Source organism: Tamandua tetradactyla, chromosome 2 (assembly GCF_023851605.1).
Source record: "Tamandua tetradactyla isolate mTamTet1 chromosome 2, mTamTet1.pri, whole genome shotgun sequence".
NCBI lineage: Eukaryota > Metazoa > Chordata > Mammalia > Pilosa > Myrmecophagidae > Tamandua > Tamandua tetradactyla.
This window is the reverse complement of record NC_135328.1, coordinates 210,495,529-210,522,446: the sequence shown is the minus strand read 5'-3', so window position 1 is coordinate 210,522,446 and position 26,918 is coordinate 210,495,529. Positions and strand designations below refer to the sequence as shown.

The window sequence follows — 26,918 nt, the reverse complement described above, 5'->3', positions numbered from 1 at the left end:
AGGGACTGCCTTCATCATGAGGTGGTCGTTGTCTGAAAGGTAGAAAGCCGTATAGAATCTGAGTGTCTGGAAGGACACCTGGATGCTGTTCTGCAGCTAGAAGGCTCAGATGCTTCTGATGTTCAGCTTGGCAAGTGAAGCTGTATGGCCCAGTTTGAAATGTGGAATTAAAGTAATGGACCAAAGCTATTTCAACTCAATGATAAAAAAAAAAAAAAAAGTTTTTTAAGGAATCTCAGTTTCGCATTCCGGGAGTGGAATCAGGTTGAACTGATTTGTGGAGGTCCAGACTTCCTGGGGATAAGATAGCACATATGAGGGAAGGAAGAAGAGATCCTAGAATCAGTATGTCATCCTTCACCAGAAACCTCTTACTGGAGCTTCAGAGACGAGCTGAAAGAGTCAAGAATAGAACAGATGTTAGAGATGATGGCAGTGTCCAGGGGCAGAAGAAAATGGCTAAATCCCAGGACTCACTGTCATTCAAAGATGTGGCTGTGGTCTTCACTTGTGAGGAGTGGCAGCTTCTGGATCCTGTTCAGAAGAATCTCTACAAAGAAGTCGTGTTGGAGAATTATAGCCACCTAATATCAATGGAACCAAGTAGTTGGGTTCATGGGTCCTCTATAATTTCCCATGAATAGGGTACCAAGTTGCAAAAGAAGATGCAGTCTTCCAGGTGGAACAAGGAGAACCATGGATATTAGAGGAAGAAATCCAGTCAGATTTATCCAGAAGATGCCTGGCAAGTTGATGATCATATAGACTGGCATCAAGGAAACCAAGGCAACCTTGAAACTATGGAAAGTGACCACAAATATAATGCATTTGGAAAAATATCTCATCTGAGCTCAAACCCTGAGATTCCTTTAGTACAGCAATCACATACATTTGACACACATGGAAAACATTCAAAACCTAATCTAGAAAATATTACTGTGAATAGAAAGTGTGTAGAAAATGAAGCTGGACTTAATGACTATGACAAATTATTTCTTCATACTAATCATGAGAAAATTCACACTGGAGAAATGCTCAATGAATGTAATGAATGTGTCAAACCTTTCACCCATAAATCACAGCTTATAAAACACTGGAAAACTCAAGCAGGAGAGAAACACTATAACTGCAATGAATGTGGAAAAGCCTTCTCTCAGAAGTCAGATCTCATTAAGCATCAGAGAACACACAGGAGAGAAAACCTACAGAGGAGTAAATGTCGGAAGTCCTTCAGCCGGAAGTCCCACCTCCTTTTACATCAGAGAACCCATATAGGGGAGAAACCTTATGTGTGCAATAAATGTGGGAAAGCCTTTACAGGTAACTCATGTCTTAGTAAACATCAGCGAACTCACACAGGAGAGAAATGCTTTAAGTGTCATATATGTCAGAAGGGCTTCTGCAAGAAGTTGCAACTGAATTTTCACCAACAATCGCACACAGGAGAGAAACCCTGTAGATGCAGTGAATGTCAGGAAAGCTTCAGCAGTAAGTCACAGCTCATTGTCCATCAGAGAACTCACACGGGAGAGAAGCCCTGTGCTTGCAATAAATGTGGAAAAACATTTCCCCTTAAATTTAGCCTCATTTTACATCAGAAAACTCGTACAGGAGAAAAACCGTGTGGGTGCAGTGAATGTGGTAAAGCCTTCATCCAGAGGTCTGAGCTCATTAGACATCAGAGAACTCCCACAGGAGAAAAACCTTATAACTGCAGTGAATGTGGGAAAGGCTTTAGTGTAAAGTCACTTCTCAGTACCCACTGGAGAACACATACAGGAGAAAAACCCTATGGATGCAATCAATGTGGCAAAACGTGCTCCATCAAGTTCAGCCTCATTCTAAACCAGAGAACTCATACAGATGAGAAACCCTATGAATGTAATCTATGTCAGAAAGCTTTCACCCAAAAGTCACACCTCCTAGTCATCAAAGATCTCACACTGGAGGAGAACCTTATGAATGCAGTGAATGTCAGAAAGCCTTCAACCAAAAGTCCTATCTCCTCATCCATCAGAGAATTCACTCGGGAGAGAAACCTTATGAGTGCGTCGAATGTGGGAAAACTTTCTCTCACAAATTTAGCCTCATTGTTCATTAGCGAATCCATACAGGATAAAAACCCTGTGAATGCAATGAATGTGGGAAAACTTTTCCCATCAAGTTTAGCTTCCTTTTACATCAGAAAACTCATACAGGAGAGACACCCCATGAATGTAGGGAATGTCAGAAATCTTTTGCCCAGAAGTCACATCTTTTGATCCATCAGAGAACTCACACGGGGGAGAAACGTTATGGATGCAGTGAATGTTGGAAAACTTTCTCCCACAAATTCAGCCTCATCTTACGTCAGAAAACTCATAGAGGAGAGAGATCATGAATAAGGTGAATAGCCAAAAGGGAACATTGAGAGAGAATAGCTCATGATTCTGCAGAGTTTATATAAGAGTGAAACTTCAAGACTGCCACAAACGTGACCAAGCTTTCTTTTCAAACTCATATCTCATTTTGGTCAGAGAATTTTACTGGGCACAATGCCAGCCAGGAAGAAATCCTTTTTCCAACAGATGTCATCTGTACATACCTCAGAGAATATAAACAGGAAGAAATGTCTGTTTACTGACTGTGGGGGTGCTGTCAGCATGAACTTCACCTACACTGGTATCAGAAAATGGACATTGAGGAAAGAAATTACATACTTTATGAATCCAGGGATTCATGCTCTCATGGGTATCATTTTATAAGGAAAGTTTTTTTCCTGTTGTTATAATAGACTTCATTATAGAAAGTACTACCTTTATAACAAATAGATTTGTCAGAAAATAAAGCAAAAATATACCAGAACAATCATAGAGTATGTGAGGGGTTGATACCTACATTTATTATGAAAATTATTTGTTTGTGCTTGGAAGTTGCATGTCTTATTAGCATATCAATTGTGAATATGTAATACATATGCTTAAATGTGCATAAAAACTATTCCATTAAAAAAAAAACAAGACCCACAAGAGGTTATCCTGGAGGTTATTCTTACGCATTAAATAGATATCACCTTGTTAGTCAAGATGTAATGGAGAGGCTAGAGGGAACTGCCTGAAAACATAGCACTGTGTTCCAGTAGCCATATTTCTTGAAGATAATTATGTAATGATACAGCTTTCACAATGTGACTGTGTGATTGTGAAAACCTTGTGTCTGAGGCTCCTTTTATCTACCTTATCAACAGATGAGTAAAACAAATGTAATAAAAATAAATAATAGGGGGGACAATGTTAAAATAAATTTAGATTGAAATGCTAGTGATCATTGAAAGGGAGGGGTATGGTATGTATGAATTTCTTTCTGTTGTCTTTTTATTTTTTATTTCCTTTTCTGAATTGATGCAAGTGTTCTAAGAAATGATCATGATGATGAATATGCAACTATGTGAGGATATTATGAATCATTTATTATATAAGTAGAATGGAATGATCATAATAAAAAAAATTTTAATTAAAAAAAAAATAGGACCCATATATATGCTGTCTAGAGAAAACACATCTTAAGACCCAAGGATAAACATAGGTTGAAAGTGAAATGTTGGGAAAAGATATTTCATGCAAATGACAATCAGAAAAGAGCAGGAGTAGCTAAACTAATATCCAACAAATTAGACTTCAAATGTAAAACAAAAGAGAAAAATAAGGACACTATGTATTAATAAAAGGAACATTTCAACAAGAAGACATAACAATCATAAATATTATGCACTGAGCCAGAATGCTCCAAAATACGTGAGGCAAACACTGAAAAGAGAAATAGACACATCAACCATAATAGTTGGAGACTTCAATTCTCCACTCTCATCAATGGACAGAACGTCTAGACAGAGCATCAATAAAGAAACAGAAAATTTGCATAATACAATAAATGAGTTAGACTTAACAGACATTTATAGAACATTATACCCCACAACAGCAGGATATACCTTTTTCTCAAATGTTCATGGATCATTCTCATGGATAGACCATATGCTGGGTCACAAAGTAAGTCTCAATAAATTTAAAAAGATTGAAATCATACAAAACACTTTCTCAGATCATAAAGGAATGAAGTTGGAAATCAATAATAGGCAGAGTGCTAGAAAATTCACAAATATGTGGAGGCTCAACAACACGTTCTTAAACAACCAGTGGGTCAAGGAAGAAATTACAAGAGAAATCAGTAAAATATCTCAAGGCAAATGAAACTGAAACACGACATATCAAAATTTATGGGATGCAGCAAAGGCAGTGCTAAGAGGGAAATTTATTGCCCTAAATGCCTATATCAAAAAAGTAGAAAGAGCAAAAATTGAGGAATTAACTGTCCACTTGGAAGAACTAGAGAAAGAACAGCAACTAACCCCAAAGCAAGCAAAAGGAAAGAAAGAATGAAGATTAGAGCAGAAATAAATGAAATTGAGAACATGAAAACAATCGAGAAAATCAACAAAACCAGAAGTTGGTTCTATAAGAAAATCAGTAAGTTGATGGACCCTTAGCAAGGTTGACAAAAAGAAGAAAAGAGAGGATACAAATAAATAAAATCAGAAATGGAAGAGAAAGCATAACCACTGACCCCACAGAAATAAAGGAATGAGAGGATACTCTGAACAACTTTATGCTAATAAACTCAACAATGTAGATGAAATGGACATGAATGTCCATTTCAACCTATGTTTATCCTTGGGTCTTAAGATGTGTTTTCTCTAGACAGCATGTACATGACATGTACAATGGACATGAATGTCTTCCTAGAAAGACATGAACAACCAACATTGACTCGAGAAGGAATAGATGACCTCAACAAACCAATCACAAGTAAAGAAATTGAATCAGTCATTAAGAAGCTCCCCAAAAAGAAAAGTCCAGGAACAGATGACTTCACATGTGAATTCTACCAAACATTCCAGAAAGGAATTAGTACCAATCCTGCTCAAACTCTTCAAAAAAATTGAAGAGAAGTGAAAGTTACCTAACTCATTCTACGAAGCCAACATCATCCTCATATCAAAGCCAGACAAAGATATTATGAAACAGGAAAACTACAGACCAATCTCTCTTATGAATATAGATGCAAAAATCCTCAACAAAATTCTTGCATATTGAATCCAGCAGCATATTAAAAGAATTATACACCATGACCAAGTAGGATTCATCCCAGGTATACAAGGCTGGTGCTGGTTCAACATACGAAAATCAATTAATGTGATATACCATATCAACAAATCAAAGCAGAAAAACCATGTGATCATCTTGATTGATGCAGAAAAGGCATTTCACAAAATTCAAGATTCTTTCTGGTTGAAAACTCTTCAAAGGATAGGAATAGAAGGGAACTTCCTCAACATGATAAAGGAAATATATGAAAAACCCACAGCTAACATCATCCTCAATGGAGAAAAACCGAAAACTTCCCCCCTAAGATCAAGATCAAGACAAGGATGTCCACTATCACCACTGTTATTCAACATTGTGTTGGAAGTTCTAGCCAGAGCAATTAAACAAGAAAAAGAAATACAAGGCATCAAAATTGGAAAGAAAGAAGTAAAACTCTCAGTATTTGCAGATGATATGATACGATACGTCAAAAACCCCGAAAAATCCAGGACAAAACTACTAGAGCAAATAAATGAGTACAGCAAAGTGGCAGGTTACAAATCAACACTCAAAAATCTGTAGTGTTTCTATACACTAGTAATGAACAATCTGAGGGGGAAATCATGAAAAAAAAATTCCATTTACAATTGCAACCAGAAGAATAAAAAGTTAGGAATAAATTTAACTAAAGAGACAAAAGACCTATACAGAGAAAACTATAAGAAATTGTTAAAAGAAATCACAGAAGACCTAAATAAATGGAAGGGCATACCGTGTTCATGGATTGGAAGACTAAATATAGTTAAAATGTCAGTTCTTCCTAAATTGATTTACAGATTCAATGCAATACCAATTTAAATCCCAAAAACTTACTTTTCAGAAATATAAAAACCAATAACCAGATTTATCTGAAAGGGCAGGGTGCCCCAAATAGCTGAAAGTATCCTGAGAAAGAAAAATGAAGTCGAAAGTCTTATGCTTCCTGACTTTTAGGTGTATTATGAAGCTACAGTGGTCAAAACAGCATGGTACTGGCATAAAGATAGATATACTGACCAATGGAATCAAATAAACTGTTCAGATATAGACCCTCTCATCTATGGACAACTGATCTTTGATAAGGCATTCAAGCTAACTCACCTGGAACAGAACAATAAATGGTGCCTAGGGAACTGGATATCCAAATGCAAAAGAATAAAAGAGGATCCATATCTCACACCCTACACAAAAATTAACTCAAAATGGATCAAAGACTTAAACATTAGATCTAAGACCATAAAACTGTTAGAAGAAAATGTAGGGAAATATCTTATCAATCTTATAATAGGAGGTGGTTTTCTAGACCTTACACCCAAAGCATGAGCATTGAAGAAATAAATAAATGGGAACTCCTCAAAATTAAACACTTTTGTGCATCAAAGAACTTCATCAAAAAAGTAAAAAGACAGCCTATACAATGGGAGACAATATTTAGAAACAATATATCAGATAAAGGTCCAGTATCCAGAATATATAAAGAGATTGTTCAACTCAACAACAAAAAGACAGACAACCCAATTACAAATGGGCAAAAGACTTGAACAGACACTTCTCAGAAGAGGAAATACAAATGACCAAAAGGCACATGAAAAGATGCTCAACTTCCCTGGCTATTAGGGAAATGCAAATCAAAACCAAAAATGAGATATCATCTCACACCCACCAGAATGGCCATTATCAATAAAACAGAAAACGACAAGTGCTGGAGAGGATGTGGAGAAAGAGGCACACTTATCCACTGTTGGTGGGAATGTCAGATGGTACAACCACTATGGAAGGCAGTTTGGCTGTTCCTCAGGAAGCTAAGTATAGAATTGCCATATGACCTGGCAATACCATTGCTGGATATCTCCTCAGAGGACGTGAGGGCAAAGACACAAAAGAACATTTGCACAACAATGTTTATAGCAGCATTATTTACAATTGCCAAGAGATGGAAACAGCCCAAATGTCCATCAACAGATGAGTGGCTAACAAGCTGTGGTATATACATATGATGGAATATTATGCAGCTGTAAGACAAAATAAAGTTATGAAGTATGTAACAACATGGATGGACTTTGAGGACATGATGATGAGTGAGATTAGCCAGGAAAAAAAAAGGACTAATACTGTATGGTCTCACTGATGTGAACTGACATTAATGAATAAACTTGGAAAATTTCAGCTAAGAACAGAGACCATCAGGAGATAGAAATAGGGTAGATATTGGGTAGTTGGAGAGGAAGGGATACAGATTGTGCAGCAGGACTGATTGTAAAAATCCAAAAATGGATAGCACAATACTACCTAACTGTAATACAATAATGTTAGTACACTGAATGAAGCTGAATGTGAGAATGATAGAGGGAGGAGGGCTGGGGGCACAAATGAAATCAGAAGGAAAGATAGACGATAAAGACTGAGATGGTATAATCTAGGAATGCCTTGAGTATATAATGATAGTGGCTAAATGTACAAATTTTAAAATGTTTTACATGAGGAAGAACAAAGGAATGTCAATAATACGGGGTGTTGAAAATAGATGGTAATTAATATTTTAAATTTTTAACTTATGTGTGAGACTAAAGCAAAAAAATTTTATTTGGTACAAAATTTATATTTTGAATAGTGCATTTCCTAATATGATTTATGTGGACAGCTTAATTGAACACCATAAATACATGGAATCTTAAGTAGGGAATGAGATTTTGTAGGTTTGTCCAGAGTGATGCCTTGATAAATCCCAGAAGGATTTGAACAGTGAATAAAAAGTATTTGCAAAGTCCCCTTGGGGCAATGATGAGAAAGGGGGAAAATTCAACTTCCCGAAGTGGAGAATTCTTGATATTCTCACAAGCAGTGGGGACAACCAAAGCAATAGACTGAGCCCCCATTCTTGGGGTTTGTTCCTATGAAACTTAACCCTGCAAAGGATAGGCTAAGCCTACTTAAAATTAGACCTAAGAGTCACCCCCAAGAGAACCTCTTTTGTTGCTCAGATGTGGCCTCTCTCTCCAGCCAACATGACAAGCAAACTCGCTGCCCTCCCCCTCTCTATGCGGGACATGTCTCCCAGGGGTGTGGACCTTCCGGGCAACATGGGACAGAAATCCTAGAATGAGCTGGGACTCAGCACCAAGGGATTGAGTAAACCTTCTCAACCAAAAGGGGAAAGAGAGAAATGAGACAAAATAAAGTGTCAATGGCTGAGAGATTCCAAATAGAGTCGAGAGGTTATCCTGGAGGTTATTCGTACGCATTAAATAGATATCACCTTTTTAGTTAAGGCATAACAGAGAGGCTGGAGGGAACTGCCTGAAAATGTAGACCTGTGTTCCAGTAGCCATGTTTCTTGAAGATGATTGTATAATGGTGTTCTAGTTTGCTAGCTGCAGGAATGCAATATACCAGAAACAGAATAGCTTTTAAAAAAAAGGGAATTTAATAAGTTGCTAGTTTACAGTTCTAAGGCCAAGAAAATGTCCTAATTAAAACAAGTCTATAGACATATCCAATCTAAGGCATCCAGGGAAAGATACCTTGGTTCAAGAAGGCCGATGAAGTTCAGGGTTTCTCTCTCAAGTGAGAAGGCACATGGTGAACACAGTCAGAGTTTCTTTCTCGTCTGGAAAGGCACATGGTGAACATGGTCATGGTTCCTCTGTCATCTGGAAGGGCACATGACGAGCACGGTGTCGTCTGCTAGCTTCTTCTCCTGGCTTCCTATTTCATGACACTCCCTGGGAGGCATGTTCCTTCTTCATCTCCAAAGGTCACTGGCTGGTGGACTCTGCTTCTCGTGGCTATGTCGTTCTGCTCTGCTGTCTCTGGATCTTTCATTCTCCAAAATGTTTCCTCCTTCATAGGACTCCAGAAACTTATCAAGACCCACCCAAATGGGTGGAGACATGTTGTCACCTAATCCAGTTTAACAACCACTCTTGATTAAATCACATCTCCAGGGAAATGATCTGATTACAGTTTCAAGCGTACAGTATTGAATGGGGATTATTCTACCTTTATGAAATGGGATTTAGACTAAAACATGGCTTTTCTAGGGGACATACATCCTTTCAAACCAGCACAAATGGTATAGCTTTCACAATGTGACTGTATGATTGTGAAAACCTTGTGTCTGGTGCTTCTTTTATCTACCTTATGGACAGATGAGTAAAACATATAGATTAAAAATAAATACTAGGGGGAACAAATGTTAAAATAAATTTAGTAGATTGAAATGCTAGTGATCAGTGAAAGGGAGGGGCAAGGGGTATGGTATGTATGAATTTTTTTTCTGTTTTCTTATTTATTTTTCTGAATTGATGCAAATGTTCTAAGAAATGATCATGATGATGAATATACAAGTATGTGAAGAAAAAAAGAATGTTCATATTGTATGTTAATGGGTTTTATTAATAAAAATTTTTTTTAAATGCTCCCCAGGTGAGTTCAGATTGGCTAAGAAAAAAAGATCCCTAATTATCTTCAAACACTGACTTTGAGAAACCTCAGACTCCAGGAAAAAAAAGAAAAAAAAAGCCCCTGTGGTACTTCCAGAGGAAACCAAAAACACCCCTGCTTGCTATCTGCATTTTATTTTTTGGCCCAGCAATGGAAAGGCAGTTTTTACCCCCATTGCCTTTGACTCTGGAGGAAACGGGACCAGAGGGTCTGGCACCACAGCCCCCACACTGGAACATCCTCTCAGAGCAGGCAGCTGCTTCTGCTTTCTCTGGAAATAAACAGCGGCTATTTGGGGAGTTTGTGCAAATGTTGACGTGTCAGCATTCTTTAAAATCAGAGAGCCAAGCTTTCTGACCAGCTTGCATGTTGATGTCAGTAGGAATTTTGATGACTAGAAGTAGCCAGATTTGGTTCTTATTTCAACCAAATTGTTTGTGGCAATTTGGCTTCAGATTTGCATGCACCTAGAAGTGGGGTCACTTTAGCCACCAAAAGTCCAAATTAGAGGGCAAAAAAAAAGCTTCCAATAAAAGAAAAAACAACTAAAATGGAATGTCCCATTGCAGCTGTTGATGGTGACACCAAAAATGTTCACACATCTGGTTGGGCACTCTTTCTGGCCGTGGTGTCTGACTCCTTATGGTCTCATCTCTTTCCAGGCTTGCATGAAAATGTCTTGCTGCAGCAATGACCTGAAGAAGGAGGTCGACCTCCTTCATGGCCTCCAGGTGAGCCCCCCGGTTTCGGGGCTCCAGAAGGTGGCTCTGGACATCCTGAGCCTCTCGCTGTCCTGGCTGGAGGACACAGAGCATCTGCTCCGCAACATTGGAATCCAGTTATCCAGCTCCGACAAAGGTTACTGGGGCTTCCTTCTTAAGTAATTGCGTGACTCTAAAATGTCGTGTTGAATCTTATCGTGACGGGACATCTGTTGAGAAAGGCTTCTTGGGTAGGTGGCCAACTAACTGTTCCCTTCTCCAGACTGACTGCCTCTCCACTTGAGAAATGACTTTCTTTAGAGAAAAAAAAGATGCAAGTGGGACGTGATCACTGAAGAAAGATGAAACATGGCAGGAAAAAAAGGAAAATTAAATTAAAACCATGCCAAACCCAGCTTTCAACAGTAACGACTGTTAAAATATTTTGTGGCATTTTCCAATGGAAATAGCTCTGTGATTCCAGACAAGTTGCAATACTTGCCATGCCTCAGTTTCCTAACCTAAAAAGGGAATAATAAGAGGATCCACCCCTTATGTTTGTTGGGAGGATCAAAATGCATTAATATATGTAAAGTACTTAGAATAATATCTGGCACAGGGTAGACAGTACCTACACATTTATTTATTTTTAAAATTTTTACCTAAAGTAGTGCACGTTTTGTACCTGATACTCTTTAGTTTTGTCCTAATTTTACATCATGAATGTCCTTCCATATCAATACATAACAGCTACATCATCACTGTCGTTCATGGCAAGGAATCCCGTCATGTGGAAGGGGCCATAATTTATTTAACCATTTCCCTACAGTGGGTATTTAGGTTGTTTCTGGTTTCCCACACTTATAAATAAATCAGTATGTCTACTCACCTCTCTCCAAATACTTCCTTGAAATGTTAACCTAGAGGTAGGAGGGATAAACCACCTTTATCCAACAAAGATTTCTTGTGTACCTACTAGACAGCTGGTTCTATGCAGAGGAGAGATAGAGTGGGGTCAGAGACAGGTAGAGTCCCAGTTGTGAGTATACAGGTGATCCCCATAAAATCCTCCTAACTCTGCTATTTGTTTGAAACCTTTCACAGTGAAATATTTGGGAAAGCATAGGCAATATCTCTGCCCTCGTAGCACATGCATCTAGGAGGGGTGGGGATGGGCATTAATGGAAAAATCACTTGAAAAAATGTAAGACTGGAGTGGTGACAAGTATCACAAAGGAGAAGTATGGGGCTGTGACCTGGTCTAGAAGGACAGGGTGCCTGCAGGATGCATAGAAATTACTTGCCAAAGAGGGAAGGGGAGAGTATTCTAAGTGGAGCAGTAACCTGGCAAAGGCCTCACAGCAGCGGGGAGCATGGAGTACACAAGGGTCTCAGAGACACGGGTACAGGGCATGGGTAGAAGACATGGGCACAGGGCTTGGAGCAGGGCAAGGCTGCTGACAGAGATTGTGTCCTATAGGGACATGTGGGGCCCTGGTAAGGTGAAGGGCACTCTCCTTCATCCTAAGAGCAGCGATGTTACCAGACAAAGTAACATCTTTTGCCCAGTGAGCTCAAATAACTAGTTCTTGAGACACAGGGGTTTAAAGAGAGAAAAAGTTTGTTACTAGATGTGTACTAGGAGATCAGATGGCCTGTCAGCCCAGACTCTGTCTCCCCCAAACTACAGTAATTCTGATAGTTGTAAAGAAGTAAAAGATGGGTGGGATTTAGGATAATGAGTGCAGTGCTCACAGATGAGTTGATCTAATTATTGGGCATGTGCAGATTGATTACATGCTTAGTCACAGAACATAGGTAAGAAAATGGAAGCCTTAATATGATGATGGATGTGATATTTAGTATTATAATGAGGTATAGGTGACTTGAGGGTTTAAGTGTAAGCTACTGTGCACGTCAGGCAGGCCCATTTTGGTTAGATCCAATCTCGATTATCAAGATAACTTTGGACTTGGGGTGGGTTAGTTCTGGGCTGACCCAAGGCTCTTCATTAATAAATAGTAGGGGCTGTCTTCAGTGATTACAAAACTCTAAAGTTGAAAAACTGGATAAATGGGTACAAATGAAGGTTAGGTCACAAGGATTTTACAACCACAGGGGCAGAAAGTTTACCAGACAAAGGCCGTGGATTCTTCTGCCTGATATGCTCAGTAACCAATTCCTGAGACACAAGGGTTTCAAAGAGAGAAAGAGTTTATTACTACACGTGTAGCAGAAGAGCAGACAGCCTAAAGGCCCAAAATCTGTCTCCCCAAGTTTAGGGGGTTCAAGGTTTTTAAAGATTTTAGCAAGGGGAGATGAGGTCATTTCGGATAGTTAAGTTCGAGGCAGAAAGGTAGACAGGGCTATCACTTATCACTTCAGTAGGAAAACATAAGGTAAAAGGAGGGGAGGCAGAGCTATCCCTTCAGTGCTGACTTTGTGATCCAAAAGGAAGAAGTAGTTAATGGCCGACTTCATTAGCATTAGGACCTTTGCTCTACAAGAGAACGGACCAGCTCTGACAATCACAAAGGCATAGGATAGTGGGTGTTTACACTCATCTCAGATATCAAGCAGCTGGACTACAAATTCAGAGATCTTAGGTATTTCCCTCAGGCATTTCCAACATTCCAGAAATCAAAAAGGAATTTTTATATAACGATTTACTAATCTAAATCATCCCTTAAATCCTGATTTCTCGGTTACAAAGGTAAAGGCAATATAATCATTAGCAGAGATCAAGGCAGCTGGATTATGATTTAGAGATTTCAGGTATTTTCTTTTGTTTACTTCAATATACTAGAAAGCAAAAAGGAGCATTTATATAATGATTCAACAATTAAAATCATTCTTTAAATTTTAATTTCTCAGTTACAGCGAGAAGCCAATGAAAGGATTAAAATAAGGAACTGATGGAAAAGATTTGCATTTTGGGGCAATCATATTGGCTGTGTGTGGAGAATGCGCTGGAAGGTGGCCAGCATGGAGTGCCAGGAGACCAAATAGGGGGCGATTGCAAGAGGTGGTGGGGCCCACTCAAGGGTGGGGATAGGGATGGAGAAAGAGATTTCTGGGCATTTAATAGGAAACTCAGTATGGCCTCAGTGATGGTATTGGATATGGTTGGAAGCAAGGGGGTGGGAGGTCCACTCTACCTCTTGGTTTCTACTTTGCATCAAAGGATAAATCTGATTCCTTCACTAAAATCCAGAGTAGGAAACACAGAGGAGGAGGACCAGATTTGAGCAGAAGGATGAGTATGAGGTGCCTGCAAGACATACAAAATGAGGTGCCATGGGGCAGTTGTCTCCTGGAAGTTTAGTATGGAGATAAATATTCATGATGCACCCAGCACCTAGAAGAGCATGTGCCATGTAGCTAGTGCTGAATGAATAAATGAATGATTATACACTGGGTACAAGTGGTTTCACTTGGGAAGAAAGTATTGAGGGCAAGAGCCTGGGCCATGCCTCGAGGAACTCCAGCATTTTGAAGATGATTGACATTCCTTGCCAAATCACCCTCCAGAGAGGGGTGTGAATTTGACATTTCTGCAGCAGTGAATGAGAAGAAAAGAGTAAACTTCAATTCCCCAGCCAGGATATTCTCCAGAACAATCCAAAAAGTCATATAAAGTTCTCCCCAAAATAGGTAAACAAAAAGCAGAAACAAGATTAATTTTAATTTTTATTGAAGTACCTGTCCCCCAACATGGCATAGGAAGGACAGGTGTGAAGTGGACCAGAGATGGGAATAAAGGAGCCCATGATCCAGATTTTATCCCCTAAACCCGGTGTCTTCTTCATACCAAACCAATGTCGGGTTCTCTGCCTGATGCGCATAACAGCCAATCTATGATGCCAGGGTTTCAAAGAAAGGAAGAGTTTATTGCTACAGGAGCAGCAGGTGCTCAGATGGTCTATCAGCCTAAAATCCTGTGTCCCAGAGTTTAAGGAGTTTAGGGTTTTTATGGATTCAAACAAGGGAGGTTAGAGTTGTTACCATTATAATATTAAGTATAAACAGGGCTGAGACTAGAATAACCATTACAAAACTATAAACAGGGCTGAGATCAGACTAGAATGACCATTACAATAGAAACATAAACAAGGCTGAGACTAGTTGAGTTTCAGTAATTTCAGATATTAACATTTGGCTATTCTACAATACAGAAAGAAAAAAATCATCTATATAATGATTCAGTAATCATAATCAGTTGTTCATTCTTAATTTCTTTGTTACATTCTCCCACCTCTCTGCAGTGTGACTGTTCTTGCAATCATGGCAGTCTTCCAGCTCACATGAAATTGGGTGAAATGTGAATCACAGTTCTAGTTGTTCTTCAAGGTTGGACCTAAAATGAAGACAGACCATGATCTCTTTCCAGGCAACAGTAGAACGAAGTTATGTGTGCACTGTCCCTCCCCACACCCAGGACTGTTTTAGTCATCATAGCCTATGTCTATAGGTCTATTTGACTAATCACATGTTACTATAAAAAATATGAATTGTCAGGTTGGTGCCTCAGGCCAGCAGTTCCAGACATGCTGAGAAAGACTGGCAGTATTTCTCAGACCCACCGTCTTCTTTCTCCTGACTTCATAGAGGCATGAGACTGTGGAATCCCTCCTAACCTAATATGCACTGTGGCTCTATAAGAATGGAATAGAAAATGCAGTGTTACCAAAATATATTTCTCCTTTCTTGCTGTCCCTGATCCCAACTAATGTCTCTTGGAATAATATTCTATGGAGTACCTGTGGTCTAGTGACTCTATTCTGTTTATAAACTGTCTGGTTCTAAGTAGTCAACAGAAGAAGGATGAAAGGTGAACATAGAAAGGTTTGTTACCCACTTGCAAGAGAAGAAGTGATGGTGAGAGGCATTCTCTCTTCCACTACAAGCGATATTATGGCAAGGACCCAAAAGACTGAAAGAGCTAAACTAGAGTATTCCCCATACTCTCTACTACTGTACTTCATGCCTGGCTGTTCTAGTTTGCTAGCTGCCGCAATGCAATATTCCAGAAACGGGATGGCTTTTAAAAGGGGGAATTTAATGAATTGCTAGTTTACAGTTCTAAGGCCGAGAAAATGTCCCAATTAAAACAAGTCTATAGAAATGTCCAATCAGAGGTATCCAGGGAAAGATACCTTGGTTCAAGAAGGCCAATGAAGTTCACAGTTTCTTTCTCAAGTGGAAGGGCACATGACAAACACAGAGTTTCTCTCTCAATTGGAAGGGCACATGGCGAACATGGCATCATCTGCTAGCTTTCTCTCCTGGCTTCTGGTTTCATGAAGCTCCCCGGGAGGCGTTTTCCTTCTTCATCTCCAAAGGTCACTGACTCATGGACTCCCTGCTTTGTGGTGCTGCTCTCTCTGAATCTCCCATTCTCCAAAATGTTTCCTCTTTTATAGGACTCCAATAAACCAATCAAGACCCACCCAAATGGGTGGAGACATGTCATCACCTAATCCAGTTTAACAACCACTCTTGACTAATTCACATCATCCAAGGAGATGATCTGATTACAGTTTCAAATATACTGTATTGAATAGGGATTATTCTACCTTTATGAAATGGGACTTTGATTAAAACATGGCTTTTCTAGGGGGCATACATCCTTTCAAACCAGCACACTGGCCCAGGGCCATCTTCAAAGGCTGGTGATGTTGAGGAGGAGGAGGAGGGCAAGGACATTGAAGAGGAGGAGGATGGTGATGATGATGGTGAGGATGTGGTGATGGTGGTGATGGTGATAAGGATAGTGACGAGGACGGTGATGATATGATGATGGTGATGCTGAAGGTGATGATGGTGATGCTGAAGGCAATAATGGTGATGGTGAGATTCATTCATTATTGAGCACTCTGTATTCTATAAACTTTCCCAACCATTTTACATACTGGGATGGTTTGAAACTGTATATACTCCAGAAAGACATGTTTTTTAAGTTAATCCATTCCTCTGGGTATGGATCCATTGTAAGTAGGACCTTTTATCAGGGCTACTTCAGTTAAAGTGTTCAGGATGGGTCTTAATCCTCAGCCTAGAAAACTAAAACACATACTTATCTCAGCTGATCCTCACAATAACCCTATGAAGCAGATACTATTATCCTTATCTTAGAAATGAGTAAACTGTGGCTCAAAAACTATTTTTATTATTATTCCATCAGAATAAGGTGATTCTGTTCATCACTATCCACTCTGTAAGGGGCCTTCTGTGTTCAGTTCCTAGCAAAAGTGGGAATCATGTTTCATTTAGCTCCTCCTGAATACTTACTGCTGAGTTAGGTGTTTTATATGCATTGGGTACTTTAATCCTCCCACCAACCCAATTAGCTAGATAAAGAAACTGAGGCTCAGTAACATTAAGATATTTGTCCAAGGTCACAGAGCTGATCCATTATAGGGTCAGGGCTCACTGGATCTTTGTGATGCTAATATCTGTGATAATATGTGTTCTCTGTATGGCCTCGCACTTCTTCTTAGATCCAGAGAGGTACCAGGCATAGGCTGATTCCAGAGAACAGGGTCTGAAATGACCTGGGCAGAGACAGTACCAAGGTGAACTGTGTCCAACACACACTATGAGCCACAACCCAATAAGACCCATTACATTGTAGCAAAATGGTTCAGAGTTTGGACTTTGGAAACCAACTGCCAAGGTTTGAATCTCAACCACTATTTGACTTACTAGCTGTGTGGGCAAATTATAGGACTTCTCTGTGCCTCCATGCACATGTTTATAAAATGGGGATAAAACCTTATAAGGTGGTTGTAAAGATTAAACAATGTGATGCCTAAACACGCTAAGCCCCTAGTAAGTGTGAGCTGCTCTTGGCATCAGCCTCAAATACTTGTTAATGGAACTTGGCCCAAATGTGGGTGGCAGCAGGGAGGATATGTACAGGCAGTGCAACATGATATGTAGGGCAACTCTACCTGGAACTCCTACCCTACTTCCACTTGGCAACAACAGGATTTTCTTAGTCTTGAACATCCAGTTGGGTTGAAGCCAAATGAACCCTTTCTAGGTGTCCTTCCTAAAGTCATGCCAGTTGACTTGGTGTCCCAGCTACCACGTGGTAAAGCTGGGATTCAGTCCAGGTCCCTCTGCCCTCAAAGCCAGGGTGTAAAAAAGAAGTCTTTATCACCAATTTCCCACTTTGTACCTTTGCTTCAGCCCCTGGCGTCTAACTGACGTGGAATTCCCCTGCATCAGCAGGCCCGCCATCTTCCCCAAGGCTGTTCTCTCTGGCCTCCCCAACACTCAGATGTCTCTCTCCTGCAGTCCTCTCACCCATTGACTCTTCAGAGCTATGTGCACCCTGCCTCCCTCTTCATCCTTTCTGTCTGGTTTTGGCAGCCCCCTTCACCTATTCCTGTCCCTAACTGGAGTGTTTTCTCAGATGCAGTCCTTAGGCCTCACCTCTCTTGTCTCCTTCCTCTCGAAAAAACTCTGCACCCCACGTTCATCAACAGTCACTCATAGGCAACAGTGATGAACCGGACATCCCAGGATACTGGTTGGGCTCTGCATGAGGGAGTCCAGCCCAGGCAGCAGGGGGACCCCTGGCCCAGGGCATTGTCCACCAGCGGGAAAGGTGGCCTGTCCTCATACACAAAAAGACCCTCTGTGGGTTGGTGCTGGCTTGCCAACTGAGCAGGTCCAGCTCTTTGCTGACCTAGAAGTCCTTGGAATCCTTCAGGTACCTCAGATTCAACATTTCCGGAACAGAACCTGATTGATCCTTGCCTCTCCCCAACCCATCTCCCTTTTCTTTCTGATACTGGGGCTACATTCCAGCCCTGAAAAAAGCTTTCTTTCTTTCACCTTTGCTTCTTGTCCCTGCTTCCCCCACTCTAGTGCTGAACAGCAGCATGTCACTCAGGCTCTCAGCCAAGCCCCAGGCCTCTGAACTAGTGGTTCTCGAGCAGAGGTGATTTCATCCTCAAGAGTATTTGGCAATATTTGGAATCATGTTTGCTTTACAAGACTGGAGAATGCTCCTGGCATCCAGTGGGCAGAGGCCACGGACACTGCTGCTCAACATCCTACCGTGCACAGGACAGGCCCCCTCCCCCACAAGAAAGAATTATCTGGTCCAAAATGCCCTTGAACCCTCCACTGAAAGACCCCGGTGACTCCTCCCTTTCCAATTCATCCCAATTATTTTTCTGAAGAACTGCTCTTTATGAAGCCAATTCCTTGCTCAGTCAGCAGCTGGAATAGCAGTGACTCAGACCCTGCTGTCATGTGGATGTGAGCCCAATCCTGGCTCAGCCATTTCCCAGCTGTGTGGTGTTTGGCAGCCCATCTCTCAGATTCTCATCTGTAAAATGGGGTGATGATTAGATAATGCAATGGGTTGACACATTAATTGCTTGGCAGAGGCCCCTGCATGGAGGACCCGCTCGATGCCTCTCGATGTTCAAGTCACATTTAAATGTTTGAGGCTCTTGTTCTCGGCCTGCCACAAATGGACCTCACCCTTCCACTCCAACTCGGCCTTCTCCTTCTTCCCTCTTCCACCATCCATTGCAGCCCAATTAAGCGCAGCACCCTCTGGACAGGCACTGCATTTCCCCAGCCTCTTAGCTGCTTTCATCCCTTGTCTTAGTTTCCTTGGCTGTTAACTCAGTGGCTTAAATCCACACAAATATATCCTCTTGCGATTCTGAAGGACTGAAATCTAAAATCATTTTCATTGGGCCAAAGTTAAGGTTTCTGCAAGGCTGGAGGCTCCAGGGGAGAACTCATTTCCTCTCCTCCAGCTTTTAGAGACATCTGAGTTCTTTGACTCATGGTCCCTTCCTCCATCTACAAAGCCAGTAGGGAACATCTTCTGTATTCGAATCTCCTGCCTCTCTCTAATAAGGACCCTTGTGACTTCATTGGATTGACCCAGATAATCAAGGATAATCTCCCCATCCCAAAATCTGTAATTTAAATCACATCTGTGAATTCCTTTTGCTACATAAGGTAACTTCCCAAGATTCCAGGAATTAGGACATGGATATCTTTGGGGGCCAGATTGAGCCTACCACATCCCCTATTCTGAAACCCTCCTGCTCCAACTCCCTGAAGTCTGCCTTCCCAACACTGCCAGATCCAGTGGCTCCTCAACCAAGATGCCTTCTTCAGTCACTCTGGATGGACATCCTCTCCCTCTCAGCTCTTCACTGTCCCGCACTCCTTCGGCAGAAATGTACTGCCCAAGGCACTTCGTGTTTCCTATGGTGCATTTATACCGTGACTCTCAGACTAAATTGTAAACCCCTTGAGGACCTGGGCCTGGTGCTAACACCTAGCACACTGTTTTGCACACAGCAGACACTTAATAACACTTAGGTGTTCTACTGATGGGTTTTTTATTTTCCACCTCCAAAAAGAAGCGTAGATTTGAGCCCAACCAGGGCTTATCAACCATTTTGAAAACTCAAGTTGGCTGGTATCTCAGGCTTTCTTGGTGGGAACACACCATTGTCCTCATCCAGCCGCCTGCAAGCTTCAAGACATTATTCAGAAAGCAAAGGAGTTGAATTGCATCAATTCTTATTTTCTTCTTTCTTTTCTTTCTAAGGGCTGTCTTTGTATCTGAAATATCTTCTAGAACATTATCAGAAAATTGTGAACCAGACCCAGGAACTTCAGGTAATCTTTTCACTTCTTTTGCACCTGGTTCATTAAAGCTGCCCTTGGCATTTATATAGCACTGTGCGCTTGAACCCCACTTTCTCAGTATAACTTAGTTCACATCCTCCAAGAGTGAAATGATGTCTTCATTTTCACTTAAAGAGGGTCAAACTGGGTAGCTGAGGGCAAGGACAGGATACTAGCCCCTTTCCAGTCCCCTGGGCTGACCACACTGCTTGTTTTCTTCTGTCGAAAGCCAGAAGGGTTTAGATGCCATCAGATTATGAGAATTGTGTTTACTAAATGTCATGGAAAGAAGTACAGCTTTCTGCAATACTAGATAGATTGACCAAAAACTACATAAGGGCAACATTTTAGAGGCCAAACGACCTTAGGAATTTTCTCCCTCCAATAGCTATTGCCATAATAATGCTGTATAACAATCAACCATGAAATTCAGTGGTGTTTATTGCCCATGTGTCTGCAGTCATCAGTTAGGTGCCTCTGCTGATCTTGGATGAACCTACACACATGTCTGGGTATCACTGGCCTCTGGCTGATCTTGGCTGGCCTCAGCTGCAGTGGCTCCACCCTGAGCCATGCACCTCTCATCCGCCAGTGGGTTAACCTGGGCATGCTCTAACGGCCATGGCAGAGGCAGAAGAAAGAACAAATCCAGTGTTGTTAGTGCTTTTCAATCCTCTGCTTGTGTTCTATCTGCTAACATCCCATTGGCCAAAGCAAGTCCCATGGCTGAGTTTGGTGTTCGGGGCAGAGTGTGGGAGGGTACTGAAAATTACGGGGCAAAAGACATGGATAGAGGGAGGGTGAAGAATTGGGACCACTAAGGTGATCTAGTCCAGAGGCCAGCACATTTTTTCTTTAGAGAGCCAGATGGTAAATATTTTAGGCTCCATGGCCATGCAGTCTCTGCCACATCTATTTAGCAATGCTGTTATAGGTGTTGTGATGCAAAAGCAGCCATAGAAATATGTAAATGAGTGGCTGCATCTTAGTTTACCAGGCTGCTATGACAACACAAACTGGCTTTGACTGAAACAACAGGGATTTATGGCTCATGGTTGCAGAGGCTAGAAGACTTGCCTCCTCCCAGGGTTGGTAGCATTCTGCCTGGCCAACAATCCTTGGGGTTCCTTGGCTTTCCCATCACATGGCAATGTCCTCTCTTCTCTCTCTTGGGCTCCTGCTGGTTTTTCCCTGTGGCTTCCTCTAGCTCTGGCTTCTAGTTTCTTTCACTTTATAAGGACACCAGAAAACCAGATTAAGATCCAACCTCTTTCAGTTGGGCCACACCATAACCTAAAATACATTTTCAAGAGACCTGCTTACAATGGGTTCACACTGACAGGAATGTGTATTAAGATTAAGAAGATGACTAAACTGGGTACATAATTTAATCTACTACAGAACATGGCTACATTCTAATAATGTTTACAAAAATAGGTAGTGAAGAAAGAAAAGAAAACAAACAAAAAAAAGAAATGAAAAAAGGTAGTGGATCAGATTTGGTCTGCAGACTATCGTTTGCCAACCCTGATCTAGTCAATTCTCTTTATTTTACAGATATGGATATGAAAGTCCAGAGAAGCTAGGTGAATTCCACACAGCTAGTTGGTGGAAGAATCCAGACAAAAGCTCAGGCCTCTTGACTCTTAGCTCCCTGCTTTTCTCTTACACCCAGAAAATAATAATATTTCTAGCTACCATTTCCTGAGCATCTAGTATGTATTGAGTGCTGTGTTGAAAGCTCTCTGTCGTTATTAACTCATTAAATCTTTATAACTTTATGAGTTAGATACTATTATCATCTAGACAAGGAAGCAACTAGAAAGAACAAAAGCCAGGATTCTATCTAGATCTGGAGCTTGAGTTTCTTTAGCCACTACACCTGACTGTTTCCCGACTAGTAGAAACACTAAGCATAGTTTTTCTGTGTTTTTAATAAAGCTTTGGGTAAACCTTGTTTCCATCAGAAATCCCTTCAAAGGTAAACAACTTGTAAAGAAATGAGGAATTGACTCCTTTGTTCTGGCCCCCATCAGCTCCACTTACCTCTCCTCTCATTTCAGATCAAGATTGACACCTTCCAGGAAACTCAGCAGGCTTTGCTGAAGGAGAAGCTGCAGGAGCACCTGGCAGAGAAGAAGAAGCTGTACGAGGAAAGGTTAGAGCAAGAGGACAGGCTGAAAGCCAGGGTCAAACAGCTGAAGGAAGAGAAGGCGGTAAGGGGTCCTGACATTTTCTTTGCTACTGAAGAGTGGCTTTTTCTATCAGAAATTGAGGACATGTACTTAGATGGGAAATCTCAGCAATTCCTTTTTTTTTAGTGCCATGGAGCTAAATTAGGGTGACTGATTTTTGAGGAATTAACATGGAGCTCAAATTCCCAAACTCAGAGACTATTCAATGTGAAAAAGCAGGGCTATTGAAATTTCCAGAAATGGAACCATGTTTACTTATATATTGCTACTGTTTTTACAAATCTGGTAATTGTTGCAAGTCCTGTATTTTAACCATTGGAATCAGTGTGTGCAAGACAACTTCACATTATTTCAGACTTGCTTTCTCTTCATACAGATCAGGGAAAGCAAATGCAAAAATGGCTACTTAGCTTTCTAGAAACCAGGCCAATCAGAGCATACTTTACAGCGATATAATAAATCATCTGGGGATCTTGTTAAAATGCAGATTCTGACTCAGTAAGTCTGGGCAGAGTGCATTTCTAACAAGCTCCCAGCTGGTACTGATGCTACAGGGCTGTAGACCATATTTTCAGGAACAAGTGCTTCATGGAAGGTTTTCTTGAAATTGCCCAACAAGAACCACCTCATTAAAACACAGATTCTTGGGCCCTGCCCAGACCCACTGAATCCGAATCTCTGGAAAAGGCCAGAAATCTGCATTTAATAATATAACTGTTTATACCATTGTCCTACAGTTTGCCCCTTTTTTTGATATTCAGGGCCCTACCTTGAATTTAACTGCCTTCATTGCCATCATCCTAGATCAGTGGTTCCTGACTTTGGTGACACTGTTATCACTTAACAGATTTAAAACTACTGAGACCTGGTCCCCAACCCCAGAGGTCTTTATCTAATGCTTTGTGAGGGTACGATCGCCGTACACTGGGATTCCTAAAACTCCCCGCGTGATTCCAGTGTGTGATCACAAATGACAACTCCTGTCGAGGACATTTGCAAGCTGACCATTCTGCCACCTACTTCAAAACAGTAGCCCCTAGTTCCTCCAGGCCCCCGCCTTTTCCCAGCACCTCTTTTTGTCCCCAGCAGAGATGCGGACCTGCCACTCCTCCAGCTTTCCCTGGCTGCTGGTCACTCCCATGTCGGCCATTCTGCACTGTCCCTCCAAGCCCCTGCCCCTTTCTGTCCTCTAATTCATGCCCTGTTTCTTCAAGAAATCTCTCTACTCTTTCTAACTCTTCTTCTCTTTGCTTCTTTCCCTGCCTCTCTGCATTTTATAAAAGAAATGATTCAGAAGGAATAACCATCAGACCAAAATTGTGGTGTATGATCTGCATAAGAAAATATTAATGATAGCCATAAATCAAGTGATTACATTTGGAAGACCAATTAAATTAAAAAAAAAACAGCCAATGCTTTTCACTTTTAGATTTGGGGTGGGAGAGGATTGGAAAGAACCTAGAAATCTTCAAAATCTTCACAAAGCTTTCTACTTACTTCCTCTCTCCTCTCTGATTAACGTTAGCCCTCCGCACCAGCTTTCCAAGTGTCTTATTTTTCTATTTTGGATTTATTTTTCCACTGTTAGTGTTCGAGATTTCAGCCCCACCATGTTAAACCAAGCTGCAGACACCAGTCCAGGCCTTCCAAGCACCCATGTATAAAATCACTCTTAAGACTATGTCCCAAGAATTGGCTTCAAACTCCCATATTCACACAACAATAAGCTGATTGGACTAACCTTAGGGCATCACCAGAACTTTCCTTCTCAAGCCTTAGTGCCAGTGTCCCAATTTTTTTATTTCATTTTATTTATTGAACATACGAACATACAAACACAAACATTCTTACCATATGATCATTCCATTCTACATATATAATCAGTAATTCACAATATTATCACGTAGTTGTATATTCATTGTAAGGTTCATTTCTTAGAACATTTGCATCAATTCAGAAAAAGAAATAAAAAGAAAACAAAAAAATTCATACATACCATACCCCTTACCCCTCCCTTTCATTGATCACTAGCATTTCAATCTACTAAATTTATTTTAACATTTGTTGCCCCTATTATTTATTTATTTTTAACCCCTATGCTTACTCGTCTGTCCATAAGGTAGATAAAAGGAACATCAGACACAAGGTTTTCACAATCACATAGTCACATTGTGAAAACTCTATCATTATACAGCCATCTCCAGTGTCCCAGTTTTAAATGGATCTTCCTCGTACCAACCAATACCCCACCCTTTTTAGAAATTAGACTCCCCCTCTCAAGAATCCTGTCTGGTTTGAGGACTCTTCTTTTAATGGCAAGAAATTCAATCTAATATTCTTCTCTTATTATTAATTGTTAATAATGTTCACCTGATTTGTGCACACCCTAATGGTTTGGATCCGGGGTTGACAAACTTTTTCCATAAAGGCCTAAATGGTAATATTTTCTGAGTTGTAGGCCAAACAGTCTCTGTAGCAGCTCTGATGCTATAGCACAAAAACAGCCACAGACAATATGTAAACAAACAAGCATGGAGGCATTCCAATAAAACTTTATTTACAAAAACGTGGTGAAACAAAAACAGGTGGATATGGCCCATTGGCCATAGTTTCCCAATACCTGTTCCTTCATCTGCAAAGTAGAGGTGACTTTGTGGCCAACCTTTATTAATGAATGGTTCTCATGTGCCAAGCACTGTGCCAGCATTTCACATTCTCCATCTCATCTGCTCTTCACGAAACCCCAATGCAGTAAGTATTATGACTGTCCCCATCATACAAATAGAGAAACTGAGGCTTTAGTATCTTCTCATTCACCTTTCAGATTCCAGATCCCACACTCTTAGGCTTAGACGTGCTGCCCACAGTCTCCCCATGGGGCAGTTCTGAGGGATGAAGAGCTGACCCAAGCTCTACGTGACACAGAATCTCAGCCCCTGCCGCAATGGCTGTGTCTAATAAATAACAGTCATTGACTTCCAGGTTTTGGAGGAGAGCATTGCTGTCGAGAAAAACAGAGCAAGGGAAGCCTTAGAGGAAGAACAGAAGAAGGTCCAGGAGCTGGAGAATCGCTTCACCCACCAGAAGGAGGTATGAAGCTCGGGGAGATCGAGTTGGCTCAAGCCCATATCTGGCTTGAGGTCCACATAGAAGTAAGTTCAGAACCAGTTGGGAGGGGGTAGAGTATGACAGAGTTTTCTAGAGTAATTTGCCTTTGGGTGGGCTCAGCTGCTTGGGGGAGTCTGGGAGACTCAAGGAGAAGACCCTGAAGTTGTAGCCTTGACAACCACTTGGGAAAATGTTGCTAACAGCATCAAGTGCAGTCATTGAAAGGGCTTGGGAGACAAGCTGGAACTGGAGGTAGAGGAATCTTCTACCTGGAGATTGTGTTCCAAAGTATAGAAATGGATGATTTATGGACTCGTGGGACTTCAGCGCTGCCTGACTCCTCTAACATCCTAAAGTGATGCTACTTCCGGCTCTTCCACCAAGGAATTGTCTACAACCCAGGGTAGTTCATCCCAGTGTTGGTCCCTTGGACTGACAGAAAGTCCTTCCTTTAAGTAGGGTCAAATTTTTTCTCCTCTGCAGTGTATCAATCCTCCACTACCCCTGGGCTCCTAAAGGAGGCATCGACTTTTTCTTCTACATAATTTTTTAGATGTTTGAAGATAGAGGCATGTACTCCCTCTGTCTGTTCCTCTCCAGGCCCTGATCCCCTTGTCCCTTTTTTATATGACTCCAGTACTGGAGCCTGGGCTTGGTCCCCTCCTCTGGCCTGCTCTGCTCTCCAGAAGTCACATATTGGCAGCCCATTGGCTGAAAAGGGCCTGCAGGTGTGTTAGGTTTGGCCTCAGGGTTTTGTTTTGTTTTTAATCTATAGGGTTTATGGATGGAGATCCAGATTTCTATCTTCTCTTGAAAAGTAAAAAATCTGGCTCTCATTTCTACTAGGCAAAAATGGACCGGAGCTGTTCCCAGAAGCAACAGTTTGCCGTGGTCATCACCATTCCATATTGTGTTACACACAGCCCACTTCATTCTTGGTATCTGTCTGGATCCTAAAGGCATTTGAGTTTGAAACTCATGGCCCATATTCTTCCTAAAGTGTAGTAGCCAGAACCAAACACAGTTCTCCAACCTTTGGAGCCTCCAGGGCAGGACTCTCCCCTCCCTTGCTGGGGATGTTATACCTCTATTAATGCACCCAAACTAGCTTTTGGGAAAGCTCCATTACATTGTTGACTCATGTTTACATCTGGTCACCCTCAGATCCTAGAGTCTTTTTCACACATGCTTTCATTAACCCCTCAATCCTGATGCAGCACAGAGGAAGGAGGAAAGCAGACTTTGCAGCTAGATGAGACACAGGTTCAAATCCTAGATGGGCCACCTGCCAGGTGCAGCAAGTCTACCAGTATCCCCCTACACTAAAGAGGGCCAGTGGAAACTAGAGATCATATATAATTAAGCATTGGACCCAGAAAGATCGCTCAATAAATGGGAGCTCTTATTATAATCACTGCTACAAATTCTACCTCTATTTCTGTTTAGGTATTTGTGTTATCAACCCCTGCTCAATCCTCACTCCTTGAATTTAGAGATTTGGAGGTTCTGGGAGACTTCAGGAGAGAGCTTTCATGAACGCAGTGTGGGGAGACAGATGGGATACCCCAGGTCTATTAAAATGTCAGCCCACTTTTCCTTAGGCGGAACCTCTCCACACTTTCTTGTTGAGAATATTT

The 26,918-nt window shown here is 41.2% G+C and overlaps 1 protein-coding gene across 11 annotated transcripts in view; it reads left to right on the top strand.

Moving 5' to 3' along the window:
- Window positions 1-26,918, top strand: part of FHAD1 (forkhead associated phosphopeptide binding domain 1) — a 192,904-nt gene that overhangs the window by 118,748 nt on the left and 47,238 nt on the right. For all 11 annotated transcript variants that reach the window (XR_013171256.1, XM_077151211.1, XM_077151210.1 and 8 more), the window contains 4 exons: window positions 10,265-10,460; window positions 19,899-19,969; window positions 22,042-22,194; window positions 25,156-25,263. Coding sequence is in view for 10 of the 11 variants with exons in the window: in XM_077151211.1 (XP_077007326.1) it covers window positions 10,265-10,460; window positions 19,899-19,969; window positions 22,042-22,194; window positions 25,156-25,263 (528 nt within the window). In the remaining variant the exon portion in view is untranslated. The remainder of the gene's footprint in view (window positions 1-10,264; window positions 10,461-19,898; window positions 19,970-22,041; window positions 22,195-25,155; window positions 25,264-26,918) is intronic.